Source organism: Watersipora subatra, chromosome 2, assembly GCF_963576615.1.
Source record: "Watersipora subatra chromosome 2, tzWatSuba1.1, whole genome shotgun sequence".
NCBI classification, from domain to species: domain Eukaryota; kingdom Metazoa; phylum Bryozoa; class Gymnolaemata; order Cheilostomatida; family Watersiporidae; genus Watersipora; species Watersipora subatra.
Window position 1 is genome coordinate 73480502 of NC_088709.1, and position 21273 is coordinate 73501774.

General features: G+C 35.9%; 1 protein-coding gene across 1 annotated transcript; it reads left to right on the plus strand.

Moving 5' to 3' along the window:
* The first annotated feature begins 118 nt into the window (after positions 1 to 118).
* On the plus strand, positions 119 to 18088 carry LOC137387663 (beta-1,3-galactosyltransferase 5-like). Its single transcript, XM_068074146.1, has 6 exons — positions 119 to 144; positions 7143 to 7416; positions 11566 to 11795; positions 14334 to 14491; positions 15211 to 15390; positions 17697 to 18088. Exons 1-6 carry the CDS (start codon positions 125 to 127, stop codon positions 17972 to 17974), a joined length of 1140 nt encoding a protein of 379 aa, XP_067930247.1. The 5' UTR covers positions 119 to 124; the 3' UTR covers positions 17975 to 18088.
* Positions 18089 to 21273: the final 3185 nt, after the last annotated feature.

Sequence of the window (21273 nt, forward strand, 5' to 3'; positions counted from 1 at the left end):
GTAGTGTTTACTTGAGCGCCAGCGAATTGATTATTTCCATCCTCCATTGATGCTAAATGGGCTATAATGTGGGCTGTTTGATTGGCTAGTAATGTAAAGCTGTACTAGTCGCATGGGATCAGCGATGAAGCTCGGACATATATGGTGAGTCACTATTCATGAATATGCTTGTGTTATGTGATAACCATTCACAATGTTAGCAGCTAAGCATTACTTTTCTTGCTAATGTCCGTTTAAGAATGTGTTTAACGCCAACAAGTTATGGCTGTCATTTGAGTTTATCAACCGCCTAAGAGTGTTCACACTAGGAAATTTGGAAGGCATAGGTATTTTAGCCATATACTTTACTACCTATATATTATTATGTACAACTCATTACATATTGTGTGCCAGAGGGTACAACATCAATGCTCATTTTAAAGAAACTTATTACCTGCAATAGGCATTAGCTTAAGCATCATACATTCAAAGGTTGCCTATCATTGGATAGCATCATTCACTCTCAAAGCCTAAAGTAGAACTACAAGATACAAAGCAAGTAGTTGTTACTATTGCTGTGTTATCTTTATTCCAGCTAATTGACTATACAGTTTTACGCTGTATTAACCATCTAGCTGTCAGTATATCAAACTTCAGTGACCATCAGATAAAATAAAAGAACATATTCAGATCACATCAGCAGCTGCACCTCTTGATTCAACTATTAGAAATGCTTGGAAGAAAGAATTACAGAGCTCTAGTGTTAGGAGTAATGTTCATACTGAGATTAACCCTGCCATGTGTGAGGTCGGACTTTTGCGGGCTCACTAGATATCAGTTTGTGTGAGGCAGTGAGTGTAAGCGCAGTGTAGTGAGGCAGTCGGTGTAACAATAGTAGCCTTTCAATAAAATATTTTGCTCAATGTGTTGCTTGACCTGAGAAGGAATAGTCTAACCTCACTTTCTTGCTCATCGTTTTAAAAAAAAAATGCTGCAATGAAATCAAAGATTTTATTGTTGTTCTTCAAGTCTCAGAGAAACAAGAAGTTAGTTTAGTCAATTTTCTGTTTATATTTAGCTTATTATGTAACAGGCTCGCAGACTAATAGTTAGCTTTGGTTGCTGTTTATTGTTGTGAAGTGTAGTTTGCATTCCGTCCCAACAGTATCAAACATTGTAGCAATGTTGTGGCCGCTAACTTGACCATAAAGTTACTGAAAAGGTCCAAGTTACTATGATTAGACAAATGGTTAGGCTGGCTGATGGTATTAGGCAGTCGGGAAATCTGCAGGCCTTTCTGTTTTTGTTGCAAAATTTAAGCACTGCAAAAGATGTTATGCCATATTTAGTTTTTACAGTGACGTTGTTTTTATTACAAGATACCCAGAAATTTGATCTTTCACTGGTCATTAAAAGCGGAATATGCTTTCACGAAAGCAGATTTATGGTAGAGAGTAGCGATGCGTACCGCTGCTGCTTTTTCACAAAAGCAGTTACTCATGGTTTTGTCTGCTCTGGATTTTGCTAGTTGGCCATCAGGTGAAGTAGTCTGCAAATAGCTACATGCATGCAGCACGAACATTCATGTTTGTTTCTATGGTGTTCTTACACAATAAAAATATTCAGCAACTTTATTGGTGGTCCATAAGTGTAACAGTTGTAAAAAGTAGGATTCGAGAGAGCGAGATGACAGATTAGCGATTTGAGCGACGAGCCACAAAGGCTTCTTGGGTCTCGGGAACAAACTGAGGAGGAAGTAAAGAGAGGGCCTGTCGTAATTCTCCAGTACCTAATATGCCTTCTTCATACAACGTTCCTGAGGACATTTTCCTATTGTCTCACTGAAACAGCTATCAAAAGTATTAAGAGTAATAGGTTTTGGCCTCTGCTGTCTCATCATAATTGGTTAGCTGGTTGTCAACCAGTATTTTTTGAAACAAAACTGAAAATTAATTAAAAGAACAAAATATAATAGTTATTAAGCCTGGTTTCCATATGACAGCGCAAGACGCGCAACAAGGCGCACGACGTCGTGTGTAGGCCAGCTGTGATGTGGAAACGTCAACGCACGACAATCGCGCCATGCGCGTACGCTGATCGCAAGGATCCAACAGAATGGATCCTTGGAACAGGTGCGCGCGATGATGTATTCCACAATGCACCGCTCGACCTTTTCAACCTATCCCACAATTCAAACGGAGGGCTGTTTTCTAAAGAAATCGGTCTCCCGTACGAAAGAGTAAACCTGGTTTTCATATGACAACGCAATGTTGCAACAGAGGGCTGTTTTTCCGAAGAAATTGATCTCTCCTACAAAAAAGTAAGGAAATTACCCACCTTGTCCAATGCAAGCATGGCACCTACGCGCGATAAGGAAACACTGCATTGCAGCCCAAGAAATGCATAGCCCACGATCACTGGGCCGCTCACAATCATTGCGCCGTCATATGGAAACCAGGCTTTAGCAGTGAGCTTAGCAATGCCTGGGATTTCAGTAGTGTTTAATCAGACAACCTGTAGGTAACTGTTTAAGAGATTGGTTTGGTTGAAACCAGAAGGATTTCTGAAACCATATATTTTTGGCGACCCTGTAAAGGACACAGCATGTGCATGTGAAGTTCGGATAATATTGGCTAAAAGATGTGAAGACACATATCGTTTACTCAGACTAACAGACACAATGACTAAGTTGGCTTTAATAGGATAGATTACATTATATTTGCTTTGCTCTAAAATAAAATAACTCAAATATGTAATAAAATTAAGTCACTAACAAAGAGTTCTACAGAGATTCTAATCTACGGCGTTTTCATGATGGCTGCGATTAACTGTTCGTTTTTGAGTTTTTAAAAGCTTGTAACCACATTTCCACATATTTTGCACCTGCAACACAGCAGAGTAAGACATGGTGAATATTTTGATATTAAATAACTGTAATGTGAATTTTGTTGCAGGTAAACCTTTAAGGTTAATGATGCACCGATGAATCAAGCAGGAATACAATCAGTACATGAGCAAGCACCTTACACTATAGCAAACAAGTATATTATCATTTGAAGCTGTTGAACTTATTTCAAGAAAAGATTTACCTAAAAGGTGCCTAAAAAGTTTCTATAGTTCTATGATTATGACATGCATAAAAGATCTTGTTTTGCAAATAATCTCAAAAATGTTTACATATAAATGTAAATGTAAAAATGTAGTGTTTGCTAGCACGCGACGAGTCCCATGTGCTATGAGAGATCATGAGGTGTAACGATTACATGCACAACTTTTCAAGTTGTGGCAAGGTAGCTGCGTAGCTAAGTATATAGTAGTGAGCATAGCATACTCTCTGTGCATCTGAATGTACAGGTTTGATTCCTGTGAGGTGCAATCTTTTTTTTCGATGCACTTAGCTGGCTTCAAACAAACACGGCTTTTATTATAGTGAAGATTAAAATATTAGCTTAAATTACTAGCTTAAGTTACTCAAATTCATTGGGTAAAGAAACTTAGCCAAAGGCAACTACATTACCTGCTACTGTTTATAAACTATTTTTAATATTGAACGAATGTGTAGCAAGAGAAGTAAGAAATGTTTTTCAACAAGCTGTTCTGTCTATGTCTTGAGCTTTTGAATATTTAAATTATGCATTGGCCAGGCACACAGAAATAAATAAATACCATCATTTAAAAGTTAAAATGGTACATTTTGTTGCATAAAAACATTTTTTCTATGCAATCTATGCAATCTATGCAATCTATGCAAAAACTTTTTTTATTTCTTGTGCAGCGCCAGGTATTCAGCTTGCATAAATATATACAAGATAAATATTCTATCAACAAATGATTGATCAATGTCTCATGTTGAAGGAGAACTAGTTTCCTGAAATATATTGATTTAAAAATAATTTAGTAAAGGCTATAATATTGACCAAGAACCTAAAAAATATTACGTCAAGTCTTCAGTGCTTACTAGGGCTGTGACCATTAAGCCTGGTTTCCATATGACAGCGCAAGGAGTGCAAAAAGGCGCACGACGTCGTGCGTAGGCCAGCTGTGATATGGAAACGTCAACGCACGACGATCGCGCGACGTTCGTACGCTGATCGCAAGGATCCAACAGAATGAATCCTCGCGATGGGTGCGTGCGATGATGTATCCCACAATACACCGCTAGACCTTTTCAACCTATCCCACAATTCAAACAGAGGGCTGTGGCTCCGAAAGAAATCGGTCTCTCGTACGAAAGAGTAAGCCTGGTTTTCATATGACAGCGCAATTTCGCAACGGAGGGCTGTTTTTTCCAAAGAAATATGTCCCTCATACGAAAAAGTAAGGAAAATATCCTCCCTGTCCAATGCAAGCATGGCGCCTATGCGCGATAAGGAAACACTGCATCGCGGCCCAAGAAATGCATAGCCCACGATCACTGAGCCGCGCACGATCATTGCGCTGTCATATGGAAACCAGGCTTTACTAAGAAAATCTTAGCTGTAAACTTTTGAGTACTTACTGCTGCCCAGACATAAAATGCATTGCATTTGCAGTAAATCTTTGCTTACATATTTATGTAGATACATTAGCAATGTAATAGCAGTAGTAATCATGTCACAGATATACAGCATGCAGTATAATTGAATTATGTTCTTTTACAACTGCATATTTTACAGTATATATGCAGTACAAGTATTTCTAATGCACAGCAAGCAGTATCTGCACAGCACAGCAAGCAATGCACAGCAAGCAGTACCTACTGCGCAATGCATAGTGCTTGAAGCAGTGGGAATGCTGTTAGCATACATTTCACAGTGCTATATGTAGTAGGAACTTTTAAATTGCCCTGTACATACATGCACAGCACATTTTCTAATGCGAACTCATCACAGAATCATCTATCGAGTTGACTTGGACACAACCAAAACCCAATTGCAGGACCTTAATGCTCTGAATGATGAGTATGAGTGGGTCTAAAATTGACCACTATTAACATCTTGTATACAATTGAAATAAGAATCTATTATGGTTATAATATACAAAATTAGTAAAAATGCAATACAGGGACACCATTTTCATGAAAGTTGTTATAATGTCTGACTCCCTATTCTGAAATAATATGAAACTTCCAATATACATGAATATATATAGACATGGGAGCGAAGGTTCATGAGCTTGCTGAACATAGCATCTGTCAACTTGTTCTATCAGGGGTCATTATTTTACTAGCTTGGCTGAAAAGTCGCTCCACTGGAGCAAATGAGGCAAGGATTGGCAGAGAGCACTTGGCCAGGATAAACAAAGTGATGGAATGCTAATATTTAAATCCTCCTTGTTTACATCTCTATCACGGCTTGTTCAAGTAATGACTGGTTTTATTGTCGTCAAGTTTACTTGCCACTCTTTGACGGCAAGTAAGCACGCCTGAGCTAGCTTCCTTGAGACCATGATAGAATTGAACCTACCGCCAGACCTCTAGGTTGGTGGTTTATTGGTTGGTTGCTCAGCTTCAAGATTTGATAAAACAATTTTAAATCATGTAATTTGTTCCAAGTGTTTGTTGTGCTTTATCAAACTCAGATCCTGAAATCAAAACATAAGAACGCATTCATTATCCAAAGTCAACACTTAAAAAACTAAATAATCAGTTTGAAATTTATCTAATCACCGGTTCAACTTAAAATGAGGATGAAGAGCAGTAGCGATTCTGAGCATCTCATATGTCTAGTAGTTTGACCAATGGTCAGCAATTGCATCAACTAATGTAGACAAGAAATGATGGCTGAAGTACTTGACTTATAGGGTCTCCAGTTTGACTTGCAGTAGTTTCACTCCTGGTATCACATGTCTAAAAGTAGCAGTGTTTCCTTCAGTGAGCTTTGCAGCCAATTTGAATGACTCCAGTATTACCGCATATTCCATCAGCATCCGTTCCTCGTAGCTCAAAAAAATTATTTGATTTGCCAATATCCATCAATACTATCCGTAATAATATTAGTACTATCAATATATATTAATACTGAGCAGACGAAACAATATTTCACACATTTATTATATAATTTATTCAGTGTGAGTACTTAGAGTGTTTCAATTCTAGCATAGTACCTTTAATTCTTGTAATTTAATGTTTACTTTTATAGCATTCGTGAAAGTAGCAAATTCCCAAGTATATTTTTGGAAACTTTTAGAAGAGTTCACGGCAGTCAGCTGGCTATTTTATTGTGCATGGGCCATTAGGAGCTTTTTTGGTTGCACTCATCAAGTGCATTACATCTCAGTGAGCTCCTTCTATCCTCATTGATAATCGCATTGGCTTTTGTGATCGTTGTCTGCAATGTTCAAACCTGCCGAGTACCTTTCTTGTTACACCTTTTGTTACCAGCTGCAGAATGTTACTGAAGTATCTGATGTGCTTGTTTGTAGGTCTATGTCTTCGATCAAATCATTCATCTCTGCTACAATATCCTCTTCATCACCACTTTCACTTAGATTGTCACCACCATCATCACATTTAGCACCACCTTCTTTCTGTTGCTTTTACAACCTTTAAGGCCTTTACCAAAGTGGAGCTATTGTTGTGTCAGCACTTCATTATAAACAGTTTAGATTTCAGCTGAAATAGAACCCATTTTTGTGAGCAACTCTTTTGACAGTTCATGATCTAAAATCATATTGACAAGAATAATCAGATTACCCGTATGCAAACCTCCAGTGGGTTCAAACTTGATCACGATGCTCACTGTAGTATAGTCTTAGAAGTGGCAATAGTTACTATGAAACTTTTCATTTAGCATAAGATCCAGAAGTCCAAAGTTCAGCAGATAGAACTTGTGATTTTAAGCAGCTCTTTCACTTTTTTGTCAGTGAGGGTATCTTGGTTATTGATAACTGTTTTTAGAGTGTGCTACTATTTGGCCCTTGATAAAATACAGTCTAATTCCATTACTCTGCTACACATATTTCCAATTGATCTGCAACCTATTCCAGACTTGATGCACACCTGACTTCCTGACTTAATGCACACTTAATGCATTTTGTAATGTCATGACTAAAAATGGAGGAGTTGGTAGGGAAGGGCTTGACTGTGTGCTGACTTGTGCTAACTGCCAAGCTGCATCATACTTGGTACTTCAGTTCAAGGCTATTGCTATTGGTTTAAACGAATTATCTGTATTTGGTTGCAGGAGATCAGTGGTTTTACCAATCTTCCTATCTTTAGCGACTGGTACCACGCTCGCTAGCAGAGTCTTTAGAAATGATGACTTGAATGATAATTACAATGGTCGACACCTCTTGAGCGCTTCTGAAGATAAGGGCGAGCAAAAGAAAGGTATTCCCTACGACCGTACGGCATACGGAAATGAAACAGTCAACTTCCATAACTTCACATATATACATCAGCCTGAACCATGCAGCCCTGAGCATTCCATTGTTGTTACAGTTCATAGTGCAGTCCAGGTTAGTAATAACACACCGCTAGTATTTGTGCAGTCTGCAGTGCTCCTTAGTAACAGAGATAATTAGCAGATAAACGCGACTGTAGACATCCCCCATATGTGCAGTCCATAGTTTGCCCAAGGAGGACACTGGATATTTTATCTTTGAAGCTATTAAATATATTCAGGATTTTCTCAGATAAAAATCTCGTCTCATGATAAAGGCAGAAAGAGTGATCTGCTATTTGTGCAGACAGCTAACTGCTTGCTAACTTAGACATATGGTACAGTATTCAAGTATTACACTGAGAGTTTATTGCCTACTAGGTGCCAAGTAAATTAGCTTGTCAGCTCACTGAATGAGTGTCTCGTGTGACAATAGAATGGAACGACCCATCGCTCTTCAGTTTATCAAACAGTTTTCAATATTAAAGATGAATTTGCAAAAAGTTGTAGTGAATTTTATTAAAAGTTATCAGCATTTTTCTATCATTTGAGGTTCTTTTTGAGATTTGACTTGATCTGAAAACTAAGGTGTTTCACGATTAAAATGATAAAACATAATCTCAGTTGAAACATTCACATCAAGTGAAAGTGTGATTATGAGATCCGTAGTTGCAGAAACCGACATAATAGAAACGTGTAACACTGCAACTTAAACATTATAGCCGATATCATCTATAGCAACGATAACAACTAGTCAAGTCATTTCGCACTCATTTTTCTTCTGAGCGTTTTAATCTATATCAAGTTCTGTCGATTTTTATCTTGAAACATCCTGACAATCATATCTCCTCAAATGCCAAAAACAATCACAACTGATAGAAAATACCAATGCTTTCTGACAGCATATATATAGGTCTACTAAGATTGTGTGTAGGCCTAAGTACATCATGAAAACATAGCTGATTACAGTGCACCCTCGAGATACGATTCCCCTGATATACGAATTTTTGCCCTTACAAAGTCGAACATTGTGATATCTTCACCTCGCTATACGAATTTTATTTCACCATACGAATTTGAGAAAAGTTTTGCCCGAGTTAAAATTTGGCCGTTTGTGTGCTCATAACACACGTCGAAATAAAAAAGACACCGAAATATAGTTTGCCGAAAACATTCTTAGAACGTTTAGAAGAGACACGATGATTGACTTCTCTCATGTCCGCGTGAAAAATTTTGTGTAAAACACACAAGCAAGAGCAAATATTCATTTGTAGCGTTATTATAGCTTTTACTATAAACTTTTAAGTCAGCATACGTATATAACTACAAGTATCTACATTTTATTCGTTATCTATGGAATCTGAGACCGATACAAACTTTACAAAACGAAGGAAAAATGGTTTCTATGTCAACAAAGTTGGATGTCTTAAATAAGAAGAAGGGACACGTATTATTAACATTGTCAAGGAATATGATCGCAACCAATCAGCATTTGCAATTATTATTAAAACAAAAACTCCATTAAAGCAAGCGCAAGAAAGAGCTTCCGACAGACGATTTGAATGAGCTAGATCATGCACGCGATCAGCATTCAAAAGGAGCAACCATTTAGTAAAGGCGAGGATGTAGAAGATACAGAAAACCCCACATTCGCAGAAATATTTTCAAGTGTTTAATTTACTGATGTGGACTGGTACATTAAAACAATACATGTATAATATATATTAGTTATCTCTTGTGTGGCATGTTTTTCATATTTTATTCATTTTATTTGTTTCCTTTTGATTTTATGTTTTATTCTCTTGTTTATCCATGTCTTTGCATATGGGCTTGTTATCTTCTACGTGAATACAATTCATCGTATGTATGTATGTAACTCATATAACTAGCTACTCAAGATAGTTGACGCATCCACATTACTTTCTGAAACTTGCTAAAGTCCTGTCCCCCTAGGGTATAAATACGTACAAACTTTGTATGTATGGGTACATTGATTCTTGTGCACATTTCATACAAGACAAACTACTACCACATTCTCTGGATCTTTTTACAAGCGCTAGCTCGCAATTTTCTGCATTGCACCATCAATTGTTTTGTAGAAGTAGAAAAATTGGACAGGAATGGACAACTTCTTTTAGCCTGCTAAAAAATTCCAATTCATTACGTTTTAAATTTATTTTCAAGTGTACTGCACCATAATTAGCATTGAAACGTTTTTGCCTTCTCTCTGCTTTGCTCGCTATACATGTACCTGCTAAAGCCACATTACTCCAAAGGTATGTAGGCCTACGTCCTGTATAGAAAATAAAATTTTATTTTTCTTTTCGGTAGCCATTAAATGGTCAAGTGTGCGAGAGGCCGCTTTCTATAACTGCATCGCTCGGCCTTATTGATTTAGGTTGAAAAAGGTTTCAACCAGATAGGCTAAAGTGTATAGTGAAAGTGAAGATAGGAACTGCTGAAGGATATAATTTCGTGATAAAAAGTTGAAATTCAGTAAAATAGTTCAAAATACATACTAAAACTTAGTTTTAAGTGTAGGTTTAGCAAGCTAAACTTACTTGAAGTGAATTCAAAATTTATGTTATGCGTACCTTTTGAAGGCAAGAACTCCTTACCGTACGTATTGCATTTGGTACACACACTATAATTTTGCGTTTTATTGCAGATCATAACCATTAAAATACACTAAATACAATACAGTTACTGTAGGTAACTATAATTACTAAAGTTAACATACTATTTTGTTGCTAATTGTCAATATGCACAAATTTTTATAAAAAAAATTGACGATTTTTACCAGGGGGTGTTTGCATTGTATAATTACAATGGTCTCTATACCCCTACATACAATTTTTTCACCATGCGATGTCAACCCTGGAACGAATTAACATCGTATCTCGAGGGTGCACTGTATCTCCTTTTTTGGTGGGAGAGTTTTTTCAGCTACAAATGGAAGTTATTGACAATGTTTCGCAAGTAACTTTGGTGATAACTGAGTATCAATTGCAATTACCTTTAAAATGTTTTATTTATGTAATTGTGTAACTAAGAACTGAGTAACTCAACCCAGACCTACTTGATTAGCTTAAAAATGGGTATTCTTTCAAGATACTCTATTGCAAAGCTCAGCATATATTTTCGTGCTAGTCTTAGGAAATAGGCTGAGCAAAGAAATTTGCGTATTGCAATAAAAAATTATATTACTCATCCGATTATAAGCTCAACTTTGCTTCTTTATAATACCTACTAAACATTTGGTGCAAGTTTTTCTGTCAAACTTATCATACAAAATTGAAGAGTATTTGAGTAATTTGAGGTCGAAGTATGCAAATTTGGTAGTATAGAGCAAATGGGAAAAAATTGACTAAGCTAACGTATAAATGCTCGCCTAACTAGAAAAATATATTTCAATCTTCAAATCAAGTACAACAGTCAGATATAAATTTCATTGTTGGACACAACAAAGAGATTTATATCTGACAAAACACATCAGCATTTTGAATACTTAGAGGGTTGCTGGATGGTGAAAATTGCAGCATTATTCAACATAGCAATTATGTATAAAAACTAATAGGAGGTATACCGACCTATGGCACTTATGATGTGAATAGTTTTCTTCCTGTTTGGGCAATTTCTGTCAATCATGAGGGCAATTTTCGTAAGATTTTACTAAGTTTGTGGATAGCGTGAGATCTGATATTTGGTTTCTGCTTTCCCTAGTGGCCCCATTTAACAACGATATTAATCTGTTGAGGAAGAGATCAGATCGCTGTGAATGCACATCTACACCCTGTGTTATTCACACCGCTTATCGTGCCAAGACATGAGATAGCTGATAATACAAGAGAAAATATTTGCTTATCTAGACGATAACATGTGCATATCAACTTGCTTTGCACTCAACCCTCAAATCATATAACGATAGCAACAACTTCAAATAACTCCTAACAACTTCAGCCAATGTGTGCTAATACATACGGCAATATATAGTAAAAAATTGTAGTCATTTATCATTTTGAAATGAACAGTTGAACTGGAAATTTTAAAATTCTCTTATATCAAAACTACCTGGTTTTGCTAAAGCAAGGAGTTTATAACTTTTTTATCTTTTTTTTAGTTTTAAAAATTTCTTTTTTCTAAAAGTCTTGCAGTTAATTTTCCTGCTTGTGTATCAAGTAGTTCTGACATTGTTAGCAGTTTATTTGATGTTCATCTGTTACAGAATCGTGCAAAGCGTAACGTGATGCGTAGCACATGGGCTAATCCAGCAATATTCAGACACGTTTTACCTGATGGATTTAACAGCAAACTGATTTTCGTACTGGGTCATCCTCCTAACGGCCCGCAGCAGCTACTAGTCAACTATGAATCAGAGGCATTTCGTGACATTCTGCAGGTCAACTACACAGACCACTACCGTAACAACACTTATAAGGCACTCTACAACATGAGGTGAGCATATTTTACCTGATTTTTAAAATTAGTTTCAAAATGGTTTGGTACCAGCAACTTTATACTCTGTGATGGAACAGACAACTACATGTATATCATAATAAATTAATGCATTTGTATATATAAGTATATATATAGAGTTTTGTTGGAAACTGGAATTCTGTTGGAATTAACTATATTCAATGCATAGGATTATACGTGATGTGATTTCACTGGTTATTAAGCAGGTCACAATCTTTATTGAGTACCGTGAAACCTAAGAGAGAATCCTAAGAGAAAATGTCAGTACTATTCCCATACCAGCTTGTCGAGCACAATAATTATGAATGCAATAAAATATAAAAAATTGCTGTATGATAACAAGTAAAAGTACTGAACATCAACTCAAATGTGACAAGAAATAATATAACATGGTATAATACAATAAGGTAGTATAGGCAGCTAACCTGTAACCTCTAGTAAATAATCATATAGTTATTCACAATAGTAAATTGAGAATTTGACAATTTAATAATTGACAGAAGTAATTTAAATCTGGCTGCTTTCTACAAAAGCTAATGAACGTTATGAGCTAATCACTACTTTAGCTTATGACTCAACGCTGGCAATTATTATTGATTTAGCACTGATTAGGGCATCTTGACTCGGCATGAACTCCAGGAACTATTATTGAGTTGCGCGGAATGCTAAAGCGCAACCACACTGACTAATAAACTTGTCGTACAATATGTAAGTATATAATATGTATGCATGTATATATAAGTATATACATAAGTATACATGTATATATATACCTGTTTTTTATTGCTAGAAATGCTAGTTTCAAAAGAATAATAAAGTAAAAGCACTTAATACACCATTTGTAGAGTGAATTATAGTATAACGTATAAAATACATTTTGTACTGAGTACTTAGCTGTTAGTTAATGACGACAGATATTAATTTCTAGCAGACATAGGAGTGCCCTCATCAGGTGATAGTTTTAAAAAGTTTTCTAAACCTATCACCTGATGAGAGCAGACTTATGTCTGCTAAACATATATATTTAAATGTATATATAGTATGTATAATATATTTATATAATATATAAAAAGTGCCTGCTTCTGCCTTTTCAATATTGTCAATAAAATCAACAGATCTGAAATCAAAATGTGCAAACATTTATGTGGAATTTCGTGTTGAAGCTTTTTTAAAGCTTTGTTCATAAATGCATAATAATTTTTAGAAGCTAAAAACTAGCCACTAACAAGTACATGTATGTTATGAGTTCTTTAGCACGAGAAGATAGAAACAAATTTATCTGCTGAGCAGATGATCCTGTTGTTAAAAAACTAGGTCAGCCTTCTAAGTGTTTGTTTGCTCATCAAAGTGACCTAAAGCAAGCAAACACAAACAAAAGAGCTCATTGTTTTACTGAGAGGAATTTCATGTCAGTGTTCAGTGCTATACTATACATGTCATGAAGTGCTATACTGCACTTCTCTATCTTGCTCATAATATGGGAACTCGCATTTTGATCACGCACTGAAATTAGTGTGTAGGTATTAAATTTGATTCCCTAAGAGGTTAGTCGATCTAGTTTCCCTAGTTCCTAGCCTGATTATATACATGTAGTACAACAACTTAACCTGAACAATTGAAGTTGATAGGCCAATTAGATTTTTATTATTTGCAGTATAATTTTGTGGTACAAACAGGTATTTTTGGACAAAGGAAGCCATAACGTAAAGACTGTCAAAAGGCTCAATAATTTGTAACCATAGAAGCTTCATGAGGAAAAAATACTTAAGCCCAAAACCTTTTGTTTTAAGTAGCTCACCCTACTGGCCAATATTGAAGTATGGCTAACAAGCTGTTCAACATGGCAATAACAACAAGTAGCTCACCCTACTGGCGATCATCTAACTTTGAACATAAAGTTTGCAACTTCGGTTGTTACCTTTTATACTAATTCCTCTTTTTATTCTTGTTAAACCAGCTAATACTATTTATTTAAGAAATCATTTATTACTTTTATAACTTTTACTCGTATGCTGGAAGTTTCATGCGCAGTGAGAGATCACCAGGTGTACAATTATTCTTCAATAAGGCAAGGTCACCAAGTGCTGCAGTCGTAGCACACTGAATGTCGAATTTAAATATTTGGGTTCCATTCTTGGGTAGTGCACTCCTATATCTTAGCTTTCAGGTTGGCTTCATACAGACACGCAGACGAACAGATACGGGTCTTATTATAGTAAAGATTGTTTGCGCAAACTATCATCTATTCACTTTTTTATAAAAGTAAAATTGACCTCATGCTGTTTGCTTATAATCTCAGACTTGAGGAGGTTTAAGAATCTTTCAATGTTTGAATTCATCAATGAAATTCAATAAATACCTTTAAAATACTTTTGTACTTTAATCACAATTCCTTTGAACCCTACTGCTCCTTATCTTATGCGTGTTTGAATGAATGCATTCTCTGTTTCTCTTGAAGTCACTTATTCAAGTTCACAGCCAGCTATTACATGTATTACACTGCTCTTTTTTCTCCAGGTGGATCGCTAGTGAGTCCGGATGTCCTAAAGTACGATTAGTAATCAAAACAGACGATGACATCATGTTTAACTTGAGATATTTTGAAGGCTTTTGGAGGAACTTCACTAAACTGCTCGCACCTATTCCTATTCAGTTTGACTCCTTCATATTAGCAGGTGTGTGTATCAGCCTGTATGGGAGGTAAATCTAGACACTGTACTAGCCTGGACTATGAAGTCACCAAATGCTGCTGCGTTTATCCTTCAAACTTGTCAATACGCAAGCTATACTTGAAATATTTTGCAAAGAAACATTTGTGTCTTTATTGTGTTCATTCTGGCATGAATGACTAAAATATAAAACGATAAAGTGTTAACACAAAGTGGTGTATGGTCTGTCGATAAGTTTTGAGAGCAGCAAGAAATTAGCTTTACTACATTGTCTCAGAAAAGCGTTTTTTTAAACGGAAAAATTATTTTAAATAAGCGTAGATTTACCTTCAAAAACTTTTAGTGAAATATTGGCTCAAGCGCTTTTTTAATCTATAAATTATTGGTAATATTATCAAAGACATTTGATTGGCATCGTGCCTAAACCTTGTAAATTTTTTCAACTTGGATTTGCTTTCTCTTCCAGAAAAATTCAAGGTATGAAAAGATAACTACAAAAAGCTCAGAGCTTGATTTCATTTTAATCCTCTTTAAATATATCAACAAAGGCAACTAGAAAAAATAGCAATAAATTTACACTATTCAATAAGAAATAAATGTATACAATGTTTTACGTCATACCAATTCATTTTATTCTAAAGCCTTGAGCTGATCCTTCTCATGTCTGCTACCTTTTGTTACTTTCTGTATTTAGCAAATTTTAAACTTTTTTGTTCTAATTGCAGGTAACATGGATGGCCACAACTGGCCGGGACGAGACCCTCATGAAAAATGGTACATAAGCTTTAAAGAGTACAAGTTCAGCACATTCCCACCATGGGTACAGGGCATGGCTTATTTCCTTACACCGAGTCTTGCCAGACGTATATATGAGTTGTCTTTCAGTACTCCATACCTCTTTACAGGTACAGGTAACTCCTGATGTTTCTATGAAACAGAATCTAATCAATAACATCTTAAAAGGATAAAAATATATTACAGTAAATACTCCTATAACATATACCTCTTATAACATAAATTCCACATTACGCAAAGATTTCACGTCAAGTTTTTGCTTTGTACTACGTAAAACACTCCATATAATGTAAAGTGTCAAGTCAGTGCAAATTCTCAAATTCAATTCTTGTGACATGGTCTCATAGCTATTCTTAAAAATATCGCTTTCTCTCTTGCTGCGCTTGGGAAAGGAAGGGATGTGTAGGGTATCTATATTACACACACTAATACTAGAGGGATGTGTAGGGTATCTATATTACACACACTAGTACTAGAGGGATGTGTAGGGTATCTATATTACACACACTAGTACTAGAGGGATATGTAAGGTATCTATATTACACACACTAGTACTAGAGGGATGTGTAGGGTATCTATATTACACACACTAGTACTAGAGGGATGTGTAGGGTATCTATATTACACACACTAATACTAGAGTGATGTGTAGGGTATCTATATTACACACACTAATACTAGAGGGATGTGTAGGGTATCTATATTACACACACTAGTACTAGAGCAGTCGAGTTCACCATAAGAGACCATCAAGTGTCTCGAGATAGCACGGAGAATAAGTAGCTGCGTAATTATTCAGAAATACTTAAAGGCACCGAATGGTGCAGATGCGAGTGCGTAGGTATGTTACTACGCTGAATTTTCTGAGTTGTAGCCTCGCCAGAAGCTGTCTTTTATTTTAACCTCAAATCCTGGCAACAGATAACTAGCCAGATGACCAGACAGACATTGCTCTGATTACGTATATTAAAGACATTTTTTTTGTTTCACTCTATTTTAAACATACAAAATAGCTTTTATTTGTTTTTTTGCAGAATAGGTTTTGCTGCACAAAAAAGAATTGATGTTAATTGACATTGAAGGTGTGCACTCCCCTTGACTAATCATAAAATTACCATAATAAAAGACCATAAAACGAGTGAAAGTGATAAAAAACAGAAAGTTTGTTAATAAAAACCAATAATACTCCAGTTACTGGACAGTCATTAAATTAAAAAGTCAAGTCTAGTTTTTTTCCTTTTTAAAGGACCAGAGGGGTGAGTTTAAAAAGATCTTAGAACATATTAGGCATTTTACAAGCATTTTATTATTCATTTAACATAAAATCCGTAAAATGTACGGATTATTTTCGTTGTACGCGCGCCTACTGTATTTTCAACCAAAGTTCAAAAGATAATAGCTATGGTATTTGTCATGGCCGTGTATCAATTATAAACTTACTAGTGGTCTTGTGTTGTGGTGAGGGTAGTTGCTGTTTAAAGCGGGTACACACTCTATCACAGGATAATAGTAGTCGTCTCACTTTACAATTATTATGATTATCTAGGATTACAGCGGTTACATCACGAACAGCCCACAGCGTAGCAGTTTCACCATACAAATGCGGTTACGGAAATGATCGGTTTTGGCAATCAGTAGCATTGCACATTTGCTGCTTTCCTATTGTTTTAAATGCAGAAGTTTTTGTTGTTGAAGTATTCTAATCCATCTGGTTTTACTTAAAATCTCTTAAAGATACAACCTTGACATAAGGAGTCGCACAACCATTGCTCAACTTTAGCGCTCTATGGAAGCATGTTCTGCTTGTTGGCCCAGCAAAAGCACTTCGGCACTGGTGCACCAAGCTGTCGTTACTCTACGTTTATTAGGTACGCTTTAAAAATAAATTTAGAAACAAGATCTAACTAAAAATACTTTTTGCGCAACACATACCTTGTTGGTAGAGATGAGATTATCCAGTCAAGTAATAAGCAAGTTATATTTACACCCTTTCACATCAAGGAGGAACATTGGCTTAAAAAGAACACAAAATGGCTGACTTCCTTTAACCTATTATAGGGAGTACAACTCGTGATACCATAAAAAACATAAAACTACGTACATGCGTAGTCTTGTGTTTCTTTATAGATTAAAATAGACTAAAATACTTCAAAACACTCTCAGATGTTTAAAAAATTATGACCACATCAAAGTAAGTAAGAACAATTATAACGAATGTATGTAATCAAAATATTCTGCCTAGACAGCTCACAGGGCTAACCTAAGACATGCCTACTATCAGTACCAGTTTATTAGGTATTAATCAAGGTGTGTTGGAATAATGTTTGTTAGGCTGCATGTTATTGACTATAAACTTGCTGATGTAGAACAAACTATGATTTCATCTTATTATAAAACACAATTTTTTTAATTGCAGATGACGTATACATCAGCCTTGTGGCTGACCGTGTAGAAAATGTAACGAGCAAAGACATCCGTCGATTTTATAGTTCAGCTTATAATAGTCATCAACAAAATGGGGAAGTGTGGACAAAGACAAATCGTGTATTCTTCCACGCCATAGCTGCCTCTAAAATGTATGAACTCTGGTTGACCTATTGCCATTGCGCTGATTGCAGCTGGAGATCTGACTTTGTCAAATATCTTATATTACTTTGTGATGGAGAAAATGTCAGCCACAACTATCCTTCTTGACCACTTATAGACTACTATTCTTACACTATTCAAAATGTGACACAATGCGCTAACTTGCTATAATGCATATTACTAAATGAAATATTTATTAATAAAAAATTCTAAATACTTTTACTGCGCTCTATTTCCTTATTGTTTTACAGCTCAAAGTAGTGTACTGTTTAGGAAAAATATAAAGGATGTAGAGGGCATTCAGTATCAGCATAGAATTGTTTCAGAATTTATTACATTTGCTTATACGTTGCATAGAAACTACCTTCTTTAAAATCAATCTTCAGTTAACCTTGACAAATTATCGCAAAATTGTGGTCCTTTCAATATTTTCATATTTACCCTCGATTTTTGGAAAATGAAAAAAACTTGATAAAAAGACCATTTATGATTTAATGTAAGTATTATCTATAAATAACTATGTTATGCCTCTTACCAGTTTCTAGTTATACATGTACCTCCTTGGGAAGGTTTCAATGCAAAAAGAGAGCAGCTGCTTTCTGCCTGATGCCAGATATGAACTTATTATATCCAGGACATGCTATAGACTTTATTTAACAAAATTATACAAGGAAAAGATATAGGTTTTCATAAGATAAGCTTTTCTGCTACAATGGCCTAATCGTACATCTTATGTCAGCAATAGAAGGCCTAATCAGACATCTTATGTCAGCAATAGAAGGCCTAACCCAGGGCTGGGCAACCTTTTCAAGAAAAGAGCCATTTTGCACAATGTAACTATTGTCGAGGGCCGCATCATACAACCCTGATTTGGTATTTTCAGTCTTTAATAAAATTTCAAAAAGTAGCATATAATATACAATTTGAATACATTACAAGAATAAACGTGTATGTATTGGATTTATAAATGACAGTAGACAATAGATAAAGTATGGAGATATGAATTATAATATTGTTATAATATTGATAGTTAGTGAGAAGCTTGGTGTTGGATATTTTTAGCCAATTCGGTAATGTTAGGTTCTATCCTTGATGTGCACCGACACAAACTATGCAGCAGATGACTGTCAGTCAGATTGCTTCTCAGTTTGCTTTTGATGCGCTTCATTTTGGAAAACAGTTGCTCACAGGTATATGTACTTCCAAACATGCAGACAAATCTTCTGGCAATCTGCTTTAAATTACAATAATCTGCAGTTGCTAAGGACTCATAAAATTCAACTAGGTGCATCTTTTTGCAATTTTGAATGAGAATGTCATCCTCCTGCAGCGCGTTCAGTTCAAGCTGGAGCTGATAGCTGCTGAGCTTATCTCACAAGTACAAGGCAATGAGAAGATGGTCATCTCACTTCTGAGACTTCTGAACTCTGTAAAATGAGAAAAAATCTCCTCTCGAAGTACTGCCACTCTCTGAGCATAGCTATCCAGAATCTCATTGTTGCCATTAAAGACAGATTTAAGGGTGGGAAAGTGATCAACTTTTTCTTCACGCAGACTTTGCCCATAGAGCTGAAGATCTCTTTCAAATGTTCGGAAGTGCTTAAACAAGTCGTGTACTAACTTGTCTTGTCCTTGAAGTCTCACATTGAGTTGAGATAATTTTTGAAAGATATAGTTTAAGAATGCGAAGTTCATTTGTCAGAGAAGATCACACAGTTCTTGAACCTCCTTTCGTTTCAACTTCAGAAATGAAATGATCTCATCTAGTAATAGCCAGAAACGTTGCAATGTTGATGCTTTGCTAAGCCATCGAACCTCTGTGAAATAAATAACATCCTCAGACTGGCTGTCCAGGTGTCTCAAGAACTCCTGAAAGTCTCTGTGGTTTAGTCCTCATGAGCGTATGTAGTTTATTGTTTTTACTACAATTGAGTTGACATGATCCATATTGATAATTTTTGCACTCAGGTTCTCCTGCTGTATGATTCAATAAACTGCAATAACATCTGGTTGGAGCTCACATACTTTGGCTATAAGTCCATCGTGACACCCTATCATAGATGGTGCGCCATCTGTACACAGTGACACACATTTGCTGAAGTCTTTAATTCCCATTTTCTCTAGTGATGCTTGAACACCTTCAAATATATCTATACTTCTTGTAGTACCTTTCAACGGGTTTAAGTCGAGCAGTTCCTCAGTTATATTGAAAGCCTTATCTACAGCTCAAAGATATACAGCCAGCTGTACTGTATCTCTGATATCTGTACTCTTATCAAATTCAAGTGAATAACATTCAATATCACCTAGCTTCACCTTTAATTGATATGCTATGTCTAAGCCCATATTTTCTACTCATCTGACTATCGTGCGGCGTGAAAGAGATACATCTGAAACACTTTTTAGCATTTGTGAGCACTTAACTAAAGCAAGTTTTAGTAAGCACTCTTTTACTATTTCACCAACAGAAAATGGCTTTTGGTGTTGGGTTAAAATTTTCACAATCTCAAAGCTCACTATAGTGTTGACAATGTCAACCTCATGTGATTGAGTTAACACTTGCTGCTGCGCTTTCAGGCTTTTTGTCAGTTTTGCTGCAAGTTGTCTTTTCTCCTCTGCGTTGTATCTGCCATACTTTTCACCATGATTTGTTTCAAAATGTCTTCTAATGTTGTATTCCTTGGTTTGAGCTACTGAATTCTGGCATATTAAACATACAGTCTTGTTATGTACTGATGTAAACAAGTATTTATCCTGCCATTCAGTATTGAATTTCCTGTTTTCTTCAGCCACAGTTCTTTTTCTTTTAGTAGCCATGATGACTAGACAGCATTTATTTATTAATCCACAGTTAGGCAACTGTTAAAGTAAATTGACCAATAACGGGCAAGAACAAACAACCAATCATCGAAAGGGAATGGCTATTTGTAAACAGCTACATTATTGCAGTGTATTCTATGTGTAAGACAAACCTGTAACTGTATTCTAATTACATGTACAGGAATATCACAGATCACAGATTGAATAATAAATAGATGTCATCTTTTTAGTAAGTACATGTATGTACGTTATATAACACTCTCTATGACTATTCTGCTAAAGTATAAAGCCAACTAAAGATTCCAGTTGATGTGAGGGACACTACACTATGCTTTCAACAAAATCTCACCACTATGTAGCATTTTTATATTTAGTGCATTGTTCTCATTCAAACGCATCTATATATGCAAAATTACTGGGAGGGGTGGAAGGGCTGCACAAAAAATGGCAAATGGCCACATGCGGCCCGCGGTACGCACGTTGCTCGCCCCTGGCCTAACCAGACATCTTATGTCAGCAATAGAAGCTTTGGATGTGCCATCGGGGCAGTCAAGACCCAACTGCGCAAACACCAGCTGGTCAAGAAC

Excerpts from the sequence above, each read along its gene's own strand:
- LOC137387663 (XM_068074146.1), top strand. The coding sequence starts at position 125 with ATGAAGCTCGGACATATATG. Across the intron at positions 145-7,142 it reads ATGAAGCTCGGACATATATG|GAGATCAGTGGTTTTACCAA; the intron begins GTGAGTCACTAT and ends ATTTGGTTGCAG. Across the intron at positions 15,391-17,696 it reads TACTCCATACCTCTTTACAG|ATGACGTATACATCAGCCTT; the intron begins GTACAGGTAACT and ends TTTTAATTGCAG.